Genomic DNA, 15,196 nt, shown 5'->3' with positions numbered 1-15,196 from the left:
AATAATAAACATGATATAAGGCGGCTCGGCCGACCAATAAATAAATTAAATTAATAGTAAATAATATAGGCGGTATTCCGGCCATTATAACATGATATAAATAATAGTAGAGGCGGTATACCGACCATTATAACAGGGTATAAATGATACAAATAAATTTTACCGAATCGCAGAGTGATCGTGCTGATAACGTGTTATAAAAAAACTAGAATTTTATTGTATCGAAGAAATTTAAATAAGGGCAAAATTTTATACCCGTATGAGAAGATAACACTGATAGCAAGAGAGGATGTGTTATTAGAAGAAGAAGGAATGGTGTGTTTATAAACGATCGAAACGATCGTTTATATAGAAGAGAAATTAACTGTGCAAATAGTGCAACGGGCCCCACATCCTTTATAATTTTCAACATATGCGGCTCATAACAGTTATATTATTTTTGACTTACAAATATTATTCTCGACATGATACCCCGCGCTTGTGCGGGGCTAAGACCCCTAGTATACTTAACAACACAACATGGGTAATTCAAGAACTAGATTTATTAGGTGCATAACAACTATAGAAGGTATATATAGATAATTACAATAGATGCATATATGAAAGAAAGAATTCCATTTAAAAATATTATATATATATATTAAAAATATTATATATATATATATATAAGTTAAGAGAAAATGTATACACGGAAAATGGAGGAGAATGAGAGGAGAATGAGCAGCGGAATCAACAGAGAGAGATGCTGGATCTACATGGCAGGCTAAGGAGCACATGAGATCTGCGGAACCGGAGAGACGCTAGAAGGACGTCGTTCAGATTCGCAGATCTAATCGTAGACCTAATCGCACCTTCTATACTTTTTTTGCGGCTCTTAATGTATAAATTGTATTAAAAATCAATTTTAGATATCAGATAATTTTTTATATCACTTATGGAAAATTTCTGCCATCATTTCTTAAATTTGTTTTAAAAAAAATGAACAAGTAATATTCAAAGCATGATCACTATCTTGAGGATTTTAGCTGAAATTTATGTAATACACAAAAAAAAAGAAGAAGATTAAAGTCTGTTGACCGAATGATTGGTTAAACATTAATATCAAAATGATCAATGATCATGGGGGGGTCGTTCGCAATGCATGGGCCGCACTACCTTCCACTTGTAGTTTGAATAAATCCATAACGTTTAGTAAAAAAAATGTTTCTCAAAAAGAAACGTTTAGTAAAAATCATGATATGCACATATACATATACACTTAGAGCATCGTTAACCCACAAACCCATTTGGGTCTCTTAATAAATATTTTAGTAATTAAATGTAATTAAAAACTCTAGTTAAGAAACACATTGATTTTTCACTCCAATGTTAGTTTCTTATTTAGGAGTTCTTAAAAACAAAAATTTTAACATTGAATCAAATCAGTATACAAACTCTTTATATTGCAAATCCAACACTACATCAACCTTACAAGAGTTTAGTTGAGTATATAAGAATCAGGGAGGAGCATGATTTCTCGTTTTATAGGTAAGAACATCTATCACCTATTCTCAAATTCTAACAAGTGTATATTCTGATCAGACCAATAGATACTATTAAACTCAGAAAAAAAAGACAAAGTGAAGAGAGAACTAGTGTACTTGAGCGAGTTGGGAATGGGTGAGATTCTTCACCCCTCGGGCTTGCATGATTGCTTTCTTCAACTCAGTAGGCACACGTTCATCTGATTTAAAATAAAGCTGAGCGATTTCCAACCATCCCTTGCTAGCAGCATAATGAAGAGCAGTGCGACCACCATTGTTTTTGACATTCACATCAACACCTGAACAAACACAAAAAAAAACAAATCCATCATCAAACGTTAATGAGTAGAAGAACAACAAACTTGAACATAGAACTTATATGCAACAAATCTATATAACTACAGTGGGTGAGACAAGATCACAAAACTTATTTAAAGGAAGCTAACAAGATTGCAACACAAACCTCTAGTCAATAAGATTTCAACGAGCTCCGCCTTGCCGATGCTAGCAGTAGAATGTAGGGGAGCCTATCCTTCATCATCCTTACTATTGATTACAGTCTTTGATTCATGTACACTTGATAGCAACTTCACTATCTGCAAATCCCACAACCATACGCTTTTAATATCTGACTTTTTCTCCTTTGTAAAACTCAAATCGCTAAAAAATTTGCAACAACACAATCCATAATGCTTTTGTCTAACTATAGATTCTAGTACTTGGGGTAAAGGAAGCAAACCTGAGAATGACCGACGAAGCTGAGACATGGAGGAGGGAGCGACCGTCTTCGTTTCGGAAACTGATAGATTTCGCGAGCTGTTGAAGAGATAAAGACATGAACACCGAAAAATCACCGGATTCTGCCGCTTTGAATAGTTCTTCGTCTCTGATCTGTTGCTTCGACTCTTGTCCCTTCATCGCATCAGTTTCAGCTTCCATGGCTTCTTGTCTAAGATTTGATTATAGCTTTGGGGGTTTTCTTACGTATCACCTCTCGTTGCGATTAAGGCTTCCATGACTTACCGGATCGCATTGAGAGTAGAAATCATCAACATCTGGCAAAAAAAATTGAATTAATTTAGGTATTAATACGAAGAAAGATTGGCATCAACATCTCCAAATCCTTCGGCTGCAAATTCGAAAAGAAGCTCTAAGGAATTCGGAAAATTGGAGAGAAATCAATTAAACCATAAAAGATGAGAAAATGATAACCTGGGAGGATTTACAGAGGAAAGGAGATGAAGAGACAGAGGAAAGGAGATGAAGAGATTACACCAGAAAAATCCTACTCCTGCCATGGCTTCTTTTTCTTTCTTCCTTCTTCACGATAGACAGAGCGAGAAGAGACGTCTCTTCTTTTGCTTGATTAAGAGACGTAATTTCAAATAATTGCTATTTTTCTTTTTTTTTTTAATTCTGAAAACACTAAGAGACGGGACTTAGAGAACCCGTTAATGATGTTCTTAGTGTAAGATACGCTGAACGCAAATCCATTGGAATTAATATACTAAATTTGGAGAAATAATGGTTGAAAATGAAGTTCAATAATTGCGTTTTCCTCTTCCAATTAAGTTCAGTGATTTTTTTTTTCCGTCAGTCCAGTGACTAACTAGAATATAGGTAGCATGTCTATGTGTATATTATAGATACACATACAACGTTTTTTTTTTCCAAGTAAATCAGAGAAACCCATAAGAATTCGAAAGGTAGGAACACTTAAAGGCTATTTCGTCGGTTAATACGTAAATAAAGTTTGAGAAATTGATTTTAATACCATAAATTTGACTATAAATTTTTAAAAATAACTCTAGTTAAAAGTATTTTAACATTAGGATTAGATTACTATTAGAGTTTAGTATTTACTGTATGTGATTATGTTAATACACTTTTATAAATGATTATTAAAAATTTATAAATTATATAAAATAGTCAATTTAGTTTTATCACAAATTTTAGATAGTTATGAAAATGGTTATCATTTAAAGGTAAATTGGAAAAGTAGTATCAAATTTGTGGTAATATTAAAATTCCCTAAGCTTTTTAAACATGTTAATGAAGAATTTTCATTTGATAAGAATATAATAGGCATTTGCCTTCGGATTTGTTGGTTGGTTCGTGTCGGTTCCTCTTGGATTTGGATCCTTTAGGTTTTGCACATTTTGGTTCAATTAGGTACTTGAAATTTTTCGGTTTGGATAAATTTCTTTGACATTTAAATTTTTTATACTACTTATAAATTTGATAAAATAGTAATCAATATTGCAAACAAAAAGATAGCAAAACTAAATCATAAACTAAAATATATAAAATAGAGCATCCAGAGTTATAGTTTTAGATATTTATATTTGGTTGAATATAAATAGTTTTTTATCAGGTCGGATTTATTCAGATTGTTTTTTTTTTAATATAAATCTATTCGACTTAGTTCTTTCAATTAAAAGAATTATAAACTTAATTAAATACTTGTAAATTTTCAGTTTGATTTCAGATCTAGTATTTACGGTCTGATTTGGTGTCTGGATAAGATGACCAGACCTAGAATATAACACGTGAAAAACAACTAGTGATTTTCATGGCCGTAAAGGTTACGGCCTGTATGATTGTAACAACAATTAGAATTTTAAAAATAAAAATGGTATCTCAATTATTAGTAGCACTATAAATAAGTAGCTAGGCTTTAGGTTGCATGACTCATAAATCACCCATAGTCACTTTTTGCTTGGGCAAAGCTTCTCTTCTTTTCATATATTGCAAGAATGTCCAAGACCAATATGAAATTCTGCAATAGTTATTTTCTGGTTGATCCGACCAAAGCAAGTGTTTTTGATCTCATTCTTCTTTTGTTTTTCCCAAATCTTATCAGCGCAAGATTCATTGATTCTCCACCGGATACGCTCAATAGCGCCCGGCGAAGTTTCGCGAGTCGATGGATGATTGCATTGGCCATTTTTCTTCAGAAAGTATTATTATTCATAAGAACACCCTTGGCATTCATAGGTCGTATAGTCACCTATTGGCCCAATCTTCTTACGGCAAATGGAGGTTTCTTCAACTTGATACTTAACCTTTTGACAGGTGTGAAATCTAGCTTAGCATGCTTTAATATTCCGAAATAAAAATTTTGAAAAGACTTTAACATACTATCTCTAATGATTGTTACCGATCTTGTTTCCTTATTTTACATATGACACTAATCCCCCCACCCCACAAAAAAAAAAAGTATACATCAATAATTCCCTCGGGTTTTTGGACTTAACCAATATGACACTTATCAGTTATCACACGTCAACAAGATTTGTGACAGAACGAGGATTAATTACTCTACATGCAAGACCCTGTAGCACATATATTATAATATAAAAATATTTAACAATATATTGCCTTAATATTTATTTCGAAAAAAATAGTGTTATAGGTTTTAAGAAAATTAATATTTTGTTGTTGTTACAGGAAAGTTGGTGAAGCCTGACGAATCGTCCGCGACATATGCGTCGTTTCTGGGATGCACAGATCGAAGAGTAGAGCTTGACCAGAAGATAGAAGTTGGCACGATCGAATACAAGTCGATGTTATCGATGATGGCTTCTAAGATCGCTTATGAGAACAAATCTTTCATCACTTCCGTGGTCGAAAACACTTGGAAGGTTAACTTTATTTTCTGTCTCTTTTTTTCTAGGGTTTTTTGCCTCTCTTGTTTTAATTATTAATCAACTAAATATAACAATACAAATACTTCTTATTATCATCCCGTTTTACATTACTAATATTTATTTTTAATTATAAATTACATTATAAAATATTTAATATTCATGATTATTTATAATTTATTTTTAGTTAAAGAGTAGTTATAATTTGACGCAATTTTAATTCATTTTTATTGGTAGCTTTTTTATCAAGAAACAATGTATATTTTTATACTGAATCTATTACTATTTTAAATCTTTTCGAAGTTACTTTTAGTTGTACAAAAAATATAATTATATATTTATTAGATTAAAATAAGATCATATATCTATTTAATCCGTCTCACATTGATCTAAGATTTTTAATTCTTTGTATAGTAATTAAAATTACCTAATTCTTCCTTGGAACCCGTCTCACAATAATTAAAATTCTGATTTAATGTGTTCGTAATCAAAATGTTAATCAATCATTTTATACATATTCTTCATATTTTTATTTTGAATGTTTTAATAACATAGATGATATAAAAATTTAGTGGATTTTCTAGTAATATTGATTTGGTGACTTTACATATACTAGAGATTTTTCCGGGTTTCAGACAAATATATTTATATTTAATATATAAAATACATATACATTATGAATTTATAAAAATATTAAACTAAAATTGTTGTTCTTTAATATATAAAATACATATACAAATACAAATACAAACTGTCCATTGAATTTTAAATGATTAAAAATTAAACTAAAATTTGTATATTTTAATATCAAAAATATATATGGAACAGTGAAGGTGAAAATGAATAAAATGTTAACAAAACTGTAGTTATAATTCAAATTCTCATTTATCTATTTATCTGGCGTATTGGGATTCTCATGAAAATATGTTACTAATCTCTACTTATCCAAACGTATGCACACACACCTCATAGTTTCAATAAAACAATTCAATACGTAGTCACTCTTTTTTTTCTTAAACAACACAGTCACTCTTTATACATTTCTCTCTCTTTTCTAATGGATCACAACTTTGGTTTAATATGTGAATCACTTTGTAAGAAGAGATTAGTAAGTTAAAATATGAATGGGAAATAGAAAGTGTTCGTTACAATTAAAAAACACACTAATAACTTATATTTTAATAAGGGTTTTGAGTGACACAACAAAACTACTTGAGTATGAGTAGCTTAATTTTTTTTTAACTTAAATATTTTTAGATCAGTCATATTAGAAGATCTAAAGATTATATGTTTACACTTTGTTTGTTGCTTACTTACTAATAAAGGCTCTTTGCTTTCGAGAGATGAATATATGATCATTAAGCTACAAATAACAAAAGGAAGACTATTCTCTAGCCAAGTAGCATGCCACAAAATTAAGGTGAACTTCCTCTCTTGCCCAAAACGGGATATTTGTTTTCTTGTATTGTGATGTGTGGTTTATTTCCTTTTTCATGCCGACATTGTTTTGGCTTTCAACATTGGTTTACTACTTTGGCTTTGATTAGTCTTCAATGCCATTAAGAACTCACGCCACTATCTGTGATTAAATGTATTATTACTGTAACATTCGTTTAACCTTGTATAGAGATGGTCACACAGATATGTCAAAACACATGGCAACTTTTATGGCAGTGGGAAAGCCAATACAATTTCTTCCTACAATATGTAAAGGTAACTCTTTATCACTGTATTTACTCATATTTCCATAATTGAGCTGATTTCTTAATTGATGTGTGAACATTAGTCTATGCCTCATGATCACAATTATGAACAACCAAAATGTCGCCAAGGACCACAATCCGTAAGTGTTAACTATACTTGTAATTTACAGGAGGACAGAAAGGTTGCTGATCAGCCTATAATATCAATGATAAAGAGATTTTGCTCAAAATTCTTTTAAGAATATCCTGAACATCCCTAAGGACGATTGGTTTAGCCTTCTATATCTTATTCCTCTGTATTTACGTTCTGTTTTTACTGACTCAACTGATAAGGTTCTTTGGCTTCAAGAGCGCTGTCTTTCAGCTTCAAAGAGTAAAAGCTCCAGAAACTATTTGCTACCCAAAAGCATACAATGATACAATGTTTAAGGCGATGTACCTCTCTCTACTTTCTCTTACTTCAAACTGGATGAGCCAGTCCTCTGGCTTGATCAGCAGTTTGAGCCTGCCAACTATTTCTGTTTTTGTATCTTGTCACCATCCAAAAGCAGAATCTAAGACGCAACATTATCAAAGCTATTTAAACACACATAAAATAAATAAAACACAAACATACTGCCAAACGCAAACTCAAACACACAGAAAACAACTCAAGCCACGCATAACTACATCAAAAATCTAACACAAACAGCAAAACCAAATACTATTGTAAAAAAACTTCACATTCCACGAACTTGAACACTCCCTTACCTATCGAAAGAGCTATCATTGTTTCCACTAATAAGTTTCCGGTTATAGAGAAGGCCTTGTTAAAACTAATACATACTATCGAAGTTTTGATAAATAGTCTGCGGCTGTGGTTGCTATCGACATACATTTCATCTATTGCTCTTGTCCATGTAAAATCGTTTACATACAGAAGTTATACACAAAGAAATTCTAAAACAGGGCACTAAGAGAATTTGAAAATGGACAGTGATAAAACCTAATAGCTCACCAGATTAGCTCCAACATGGCTTTGCATGACTCTACTCCGATGATAACGCGAAGCCAATCGCTGGTCTCGAGGTTCAGAGCCAGTGGCAGTGGGATAAAACAGTATTCAATGCCATGTAGAACCATAGCTCGAGCTGCCTTGGGAAACCATTGGATCCCAACATATAGCGGACTAAGACATTGTACCAATAGTTCTTCAGTTATGATTTCATCAGGTTATAAATCATGCGAAAAGTACACATGAAATCTTGACTAGCTTACCTACTTCAATTTTTGCAAACATTTCCTGAACAACCTATTGATAACCACAGAGAAGTATTGAAATATGTTAACCAAATATCTTGATTAAGTACGAAAAATGTTTAATTTGGGGAACTTCTACTCAAAACTACCTTAAAGCCAGTGTTACCAGGATTAACCTGAAGTCAATAAAGTATCAGCAAAGGGAGGTCGAGCTCTTTCCAACTCCAAACTTGAATCACCTAGTCTTTCAGGAAGATGCAACCTTCTATAAATCTTGAGGTCACTTCATCAGCGTCAATAATAGAAGTTGAGTTGTATGTACATTATTTGCTTCCTCAAAGAAGCTAACCTGTATCACTACACTAAGCTCTTTTGCCATCTTCTGCATCATGTATTAGTAACCCATATCGAGCACAACTATATAACATATACATCTCTAAATGGCATCTCACCGTGTTGATGAAAGCACAAACTTGACAGAAGTATTATACCTCAAACACTCTCATTTAGTCATGGATGTTAAAGAAAAAAACAAAAAAAGATAGGGGATACTTGTGTTCATCTTGTATGGTAATCATTTTGTAATACTCAAATAGTCAGGGGAAGACAATATAGATCACTACATGACATGACTCTTATTGACTCCGGAGACCCCAAAACATCAAGTCAATACTTAAGGCAAGTGATGTCAATGTAAATGGAAACATAGCAGAGATACCGCCTTCTAAGAAAACAAAATCTGAGAAATATTTAAGAGCAAGAATGATCTGAATAAGAACGATGTGTGCTTCTTTTGCGTATGCTTCTCTGACAAGAAACCAAAATCAAGAAACAAAAGCTCAGCCTCATTCTCTCTATCGCTTGTCTTTCTCTCTCTAATTGTCTAAATGAGAATGTTATCTCAGCTCCAAGAGGCTTTGCAACACTGAGTCTCATCCTTGACTCTGCTATATTACCCTTAAGAGAAAGTACAATCAAAATTGATTCATAAAATATTAATTCCAATCAATCTTTGTTTCACAACCCTAAAAGCAGATGAAATTGTTTTTGGTTCACAAAAATCAAAAAAATCAGGAAAGCGGTTGATAACCTCGTGATAATTGATAGTTTTGGCGGAATCGATGTTGAGTTTGGGATAGAGGCCTCTCTTCTTCACAGTATGAGTAGATTGAGAAGGTATTTTTGGATTTATATTGCTACTTTCTCGGTAGATGGAAGAGGGGAGAAGGTGAGGAGGTTTTCGTATGTGTTTTTTTAAGTTGAAGAAAGCAGTCAATGAGGACGATAAGTGGAGAATGTGGTGAAGCCATGGATTTGTAACGGGTCAGAATTGCTTAAACGGCAAGAGACAAAACTTCAAAAGTGGTGATAACGTCGATTTACACAAAACGATAAGGGATAGTGTGACGTTCGATCCTTAAGGATAAAAGAGATGTGGGCTTGATATGGGCCACTTAGATTTTTTATCAGCCCACAAATATCCATTTAGACCAAACCACGGATGACATGGCATAATAAAAATTTCTCATTGGTTGATTTAATTAAAGAATGTGGTATAGCTCAGAGGGCTTCATATTCTCCTTTTAGTATTGTAAGATCTCTAATGTGTAACTTTTACTTCACACTTTCTCTCATTTTACATTTATTCTGTGACGCAGATGGACTTTGTGGGTTACTACGACTGTTACAACGGTAAGCTAAATGCTGCGCTTTATTCTTCTAGGAAATATTTTTTCTTTCCCACTTCAGTGATTATGGAGTCCTCTGTGTATGGAATAATTATACCCTTTTAGTGCCTAAAATAAAGCCTCTGAAGTACCATTAATACAGAAAACATAACCGTGTGGATATAAATATATGGAACAAGACTTAGGTTCACTTTTAGGGTGCAGGGTAAACCTTTAAATTCATCTCTCCTCTTATTACCAATCAAAATGCCACTTAGATTAATAATAAAATAGATTAAATTTATTTAAAAAAATCTGAAATAATTGAAAAAAATAATAACGCGAATTTTAATGATACTAACACCATTAACTAAACCCTAAATTTTAAATCTATACCCTAAACCCAAACCGTAAACCCTAAACCCAAATCCTAAACCCTAAACCCAAACCGTAAATCCTAACCTTAAACCCTATATCCTAAACCCAAATCATAGACTCTAAACTCAAACCATATATCCAAACTTAATCTCTACATCCTAAACTCAAATCGTAAACCCTGAACCCAAATCCTATATCATAAAAGTTTGGGTTAATGGTGATGTTGTTTCTTTAAGGTTTAAAATTTGGGTTTAGAGTCTAGGTTTGGGTTTAGGATCAAGGAATTAAGTTTAAGGTGTAGGGTTTGGGTTTAGAGTTTACGGTTTGGGTTTAGGGTTTAAGATTTGGGTTTAAGATATAGGTTTGGGTTTATGGTTTAGAATTTGGGTTTAGAATTTGAGTTTAGAATTTAGGGTTTAGGGTTTAGATTTAAGGTTTAGGGTTTAAAATTTAAGATTTAGAGTTTAGTTAATGGCGTTAGCGTTATTAAAATGAACGTCATTATTTTTTTGAATTATTTTAGATTTTAAAAAAAAATAAAATAATGTATTTTATTAATAATCTATGTGATATTTTGATTGTTACTAAGAGCGGCGATGAATTTAGGTTTAACCTAAGTTTTGTTCAAATAGATGTACGTGGGACAAAAAGCATTCTTGCGATGGTAAAAATGCTTTCATTCACTTTTTTTTATATAATACGACAGAAATAAGTCTACGAGATCATGATGATATATATGCAAATTGGTCTCTGTACCATATCATATCGTGTTGAATAAATGAGCAACGGACCCTACTGATTTTAAATGTATCGTCTGACGGAATTATAAAATAAAGTGTACTTAAAGATCCCAACTAAATTTTAAATGTAGTCTTAAAGTTTGCTATTTTAATTCTATAGCATAAATATACTAAACGTAATGCTATTTGAACTCACTGTTACTATTTTTATTACGCAAATCTGTCGGAGCTCAAAAAGATTAAAGGCATATATATTTGAGTAAAGTTTTTTTTGAACTAATTTGAGTAAAGTTTTTTTAAAAGATATTTTCTCTTCTCTCTTACTTTTGTATTTTTCAATTTTTTTTTTTTTTTTTTTTTTGGAAACACTTTCAATTACTTATTAGTGAAAGATTCCATGTAAGACAGACGATATCGTAACTAATCGATTACATTTTTCCGACAGAATTTAAAATATATCTGATAATGAAAATTAATTTCATAATTGAATTCCTGTTTATTTTGTAAATATACCGATGCAGAGAATGCACGTAAATCTTAAGTTTACACATTATTTTATAACTATGTTTAGGTTTATTTAAGTTAGGTGCATATCTAATCTATGCTAATTTACCAATTAGATTTCAATATGTTGGGCATTTTCCCCATTATTAATCATATGTTAAATGTAGTTGTATTTAGAATCAAATATTAGAAGAATAATATGGGGACCAAGATCAAAATTCATGTGTTTTGTCAGGGGTTAGCAGCCAATTTTAAAATGCAAATGCTACATGAGATTAGATCGGTGTATTGGAAAAAAAAAAGTTTATTTTGTATTATCAGAAAAATCTTTAGTTACTTGAATGATGAAAAGAGGAGATATAGATTACCGTCAAACAAGCTCTATTATTCTGGTGCGCAGAATATTTATTTGTATGTTAAATACTTGTTTTTTTTAACCAATTTTACTTGTTTGAAAAGCCTATCAGGTTCCTAATTTTTTTTCTTCAAATTATAATATTACAACATCTAAAATTTTTAATCTGAAGAACCTATCAACATTTGCAAAAACGATTGATAAGTTTTTATTTTTGTGGTCAGCGTTCCAAGAAAAAAATCTGACACAAGCCTTTGTGTTCAAAGCATCGGACACAAATCCGAACCTCATCGTCGTCAGCTTCAGAGGAACCGAACTTTTCAGCTCTGATGATTGGTGTACTGATCTTGACATCTCTTGGTATGTGTGTATATATATAATTAAAATCAATATAATTAAATACTTTAGTTCTTTTTCTTTTTGAACACAAATACTTTAGTCATATATCATTTTTCGGAGTTTTAAAATAGGTATGAATTGAAGAACGTTGGCAAAGTTCACGCCGGGTTCTTGAGAGCTCTAGGCCTCCAACAAAATGGATGGCCCAAAGAAAATATAAGTCTCATACACCAATATGCTTACTACACAATTAGACAGAAACTTAGGGACATGCTTGCCAGAGACAAGAACCTTAAGTTTATTCTAACGGGTCATAGTCTCGGGGGCGCAATAGCTGCTCTGTTTCCTGCGATTCTTGCAATTCACGGTGAGGACGAGCTACTTGATAAGCTAGAAGGAGTCTATACATTTGGACAGCCACGTATAGGGGACGAGGAGTTTGGGGAGTATATGAAAGAAGTAATGAAAAAGCATGGGATAGAGTATGAAAGGTTTGTTTATAACAATGACATGGTGACTAGAGTCCCCTTTGATGACAAGATTCTGTTCGGATACAAGCACTATGGATCTTGCAATTACTTCAACAGTCTCTACAAAGGAAAGGTAAACTAAAGTATCCGCTATCCAAAGTATTTAAAATGGCACAAAAATAGGAGATTTGAGGTAGTCAAGGAGAAAACTCAACTTGGCTTTTATGAGATTTGTCATTTACATGAAATTAACGTGAGATATAATAAGCTATCATATTTAAAAAATTTTTTTGTCCTTTTCAAAATAGTACTAGCACTAGCTTTTGTCTGCGAAAACAGTGAATGATATCGAAAAAGCCATGTTTGTATATGTATTCTTACAATTATTGTAAATCTGAAAGTAAGAGAAGATGCTCCTAATGCCAACTACATAAGCATGTTGTGGCTAATTCCAAAGCTGTTGAGTGGTGTCTGGGAGTTTATAAGGAGTTTCATAATAAGGTTTTGGAAAGGCAATGAGTACAAAGAGAATTGGACGATGAGAACTGTTAGAATTGTTGGGATAATAATCCCTGGTGTATCTGATCATTTCCCACTTGATTATGTCAATTCCACGCGCTTGGGAGGCTTGGCTCGACCTGTTGCTACTACTACCCCCCAGGATAAACTTTATCTCATTGCTTGAAATAACATGATGACTCGTCCCACTCAAGTCAAGCAGAATAAAGTCCAAGGTGTGTTGAAGAAACCCAATTTCAGATGTATCGAATAAGTTTTCAAACTAAATAAAGGATGATTTCATTTACTTGTTTTTATTTTCCCTTACTTCCTTAATTAGAGAAGGAATACTCTTGAGTTGTTACTTAAGGTGTTGTTTTCCCTGTAAGAATCGAATGGTTCTAATTTCTTTTCATAGAAACAAAAACAAAGCAAACAAACTCTTACCATTTATTTTCGTTGGGCCTCTCTTGGTTCCCTATCATTTGATTTCCGAAAAAGGAGACGTATTGATTATGTCTACTTTTGTAAGCTTATGCGTAGATGCTCACACCAAACACATGTATAGAGATTTAATAGCTTTACTAATTATTGACTCGCCTCTCATTATTTAAGCTCAGACAAGTCACATTTTTTGTGTTCATAATATAGAGAAACCTATTTTGGTCACAAAAAAAATATTTTTGCCACGATTTGATAAAGAGATATTTCAAAGTTAATCCACAAAATATTTATTTTCCATGATTTAGTCACAATATTTTTTGTGACTATATAAAATAGCCATTTGTGGCTATATAAAGTAGTCACGATTTTGTAACAAAATATCCTTCAACCCTAAACACACTTTGAGCTCTAAATTCAAAATACAAACCATATAATTCTGGTATCTTCATTTTATTAACCTAAAATCTTAAACTTCAATTCAAAATTTAATATTTTTAAAATTTTAATCTCAAATTTTAAACTAAATTCAAACATTATACTTCAAACACTCAACTCTAAACCTAAACTATATACCCTAAATCATAAACACTTAAATTTTGTATCTTACACTTAAAACTTCTTTAATTTTATAACTGTAACTAATAACAAATACCTACACCCTAAACATAACTTAAAAATTCTAAATTCTAAACACAAAATTTAACATTCCAATGATAAACCATCAAACCATACATGTACGTATACTTTAAATTATTTAATCTTAATATGTATATTTAATAATCTAAAATTTATAAACCCAAAATTTAAAATTCAAATTCCATACCCTATATCTTGCCTCAAAATCCTATATTCCCCAAAATTCAAACCCGAAATAAAAAATAATCAAAATCAAAATCATAAACATAACTCTTTAACTTTATATTTTATAATTTTTAAACTAAATCACCATACCTTTGTGAGGGTTTTGTTCCAAGCCCCCTAGTGTCTGAGGCCCGTGCTCTTCATGTATTTGGGAGAGTTGCGATGTTTCAACCCGTTTCTTGCACTGTTCGATGCGGCCAAGCGGGTGTTCATCTCGGTCCGGTGTGTCTCTTAGGTGATTCGGGTCAGTAGCTGCAGGCCTGTCTGTCCGTGACGTCTTGGAGAGGTGGTATAGTTCTCGTTGTGGTGGCTCGACTCAAGGTATGGCTACTCCGACACCCTCTTCAAGTGTTCGTCTTGCGCTCATTGAAAATGAAGATTATAGACTTTGACAAGATCCCGAAGCCCAGCTACCTCAGGCGTCGTCCTGAGAACGCCGACATCCGAGGAAACGAGGTTAAACCCACCAGTCTCGGGGTTTAGCGATAACGGTTGAGAACGGGAATCAGTTATCTAGGGATTGTGGATTTGTCTAGCGGAATGCGTCGGTTTACGTGGTTGATGCGAAGCTAATCATATTATATTTGAGTCTAGATAAGCTTTTGGTCGAAGTCTGGTCTGTAATCAACATTGTATCCCCGTTTATCGGGTTTTAAAATTTATAATATTTCAATTTAAAAAAAAAAAAAAAAAATACAAGAAAAAACAAAATCAATCTTTCTCAAACATTACTTTTTCCCCCTATATAACTTTATAACAAAGTAGAAAGGTTATCTCGAGTCACGTTTATGTACGTTACTATGATGCGGCCTGAGACCCGGGGTTAGA

At 32.5% G+C, this 15,196-nt stretch overlaps 1 protein-coding gene and 1 pseudogene across 2 annotated transcripts; one reads left to right on the top strand and one right to left on the bottom strand.

The window, feature by feature from the left end:
• Window positions 1-1,631: 1,631 nt before the first annotated feature.
• Window positions 1,632-2,462, bottom strand: LOC106297154 (annotated as a pseudogene).
• A 1,766-nt stretch (window positions 2,463-4,228) lies between these two features.
• On the top strand, window positions 4,229-13,494 carry LOC106300954 (mono- and diacylglycerol lipase-like). Of its 2 annotated transcripts, XM_013737237.1 has the most exons (9): window positions 4,229-4,598; window positions 4,974-5,167; window positions 6,496-6,590; window positions 6,812-6,883; window positions 6,957-7,013; window positions 9,771-9,804; window positions 11,981-12,116; window positions 12,227-12,698; window positions 12,966-13,494. In XM_013737237.1, exons 3-9 carry the CDS (start codon window positions 6,522-6,524, stop codon window positions 13,248-13,250), a joined length of 1,125 nt encoding a protein of 374 aa, XP_013592691.1. In that variant the 5' UTR covers window positions 4,229-4,598; window positions 4,974-5,167; window positions 6,496-6,521; the 3' UTR covers window positions 13,251-13,494. The 2 variants fall into 2 exon arrangements, 1 of the variants encoding a protein (XP_013592691.1); XR_001262129.1 differs by lacking the exons at window positions 4,229-4,598; window positions 4,974-5,167; window positions 6,957-7,013; ... (2 more) ...; window positions 12,227-12,698; window positions 12,966-13,494 and adding an exon at window positions 7,044-7,402 and having other exon boundaries at window positions 5,933-6,590; window positions 6,798-6,883.
• Window positions 13,495-15,196: the final 1,702 nt, after the last annotated feature.

This window comes from Brassica oleracea, chromosome C6, assembly GCF_000695525.1.
Source record: "Brassica oleracea var. oleracea cultivar TO1000 chromosome C6, BOL, whole genome shotgun sequence".
Taxonomy (NCBI): Eukaryota; Viridiplantae; Streptophyta; class Magnoliopsida; order Brassicales; family Brassicaceae; genus Brassica; species Brassica oleracea.
The sequence above is the reverse complement of the archived record's forward strand: the minus strand, read 5'-3'. Positions and strand labels throughout refer to the sequence as shown.

Coding starts and splice junctions, on each gene's coding strand:
- LOC106300954 (XM_013737237.1), top strand. CDS start 6,522: ATGATCATTAAGCTACAAATAACAAAAGGAAGACTATTCTCTAGCCAA. Junction 6,884..6,956: donor TCTTCCTACAATATGTAAAG/GTAACTCTTTAT, acceptor TGTGAACATTAG/TCTATGCCTCATGATCACAA. Junction 12,117..12,226: donor ACTGATCTTGACATCTCTTG/GTATGTGTGTAT, acceptor GTTTTAAAATAG/GTATGAATTGAAGAACGTTG.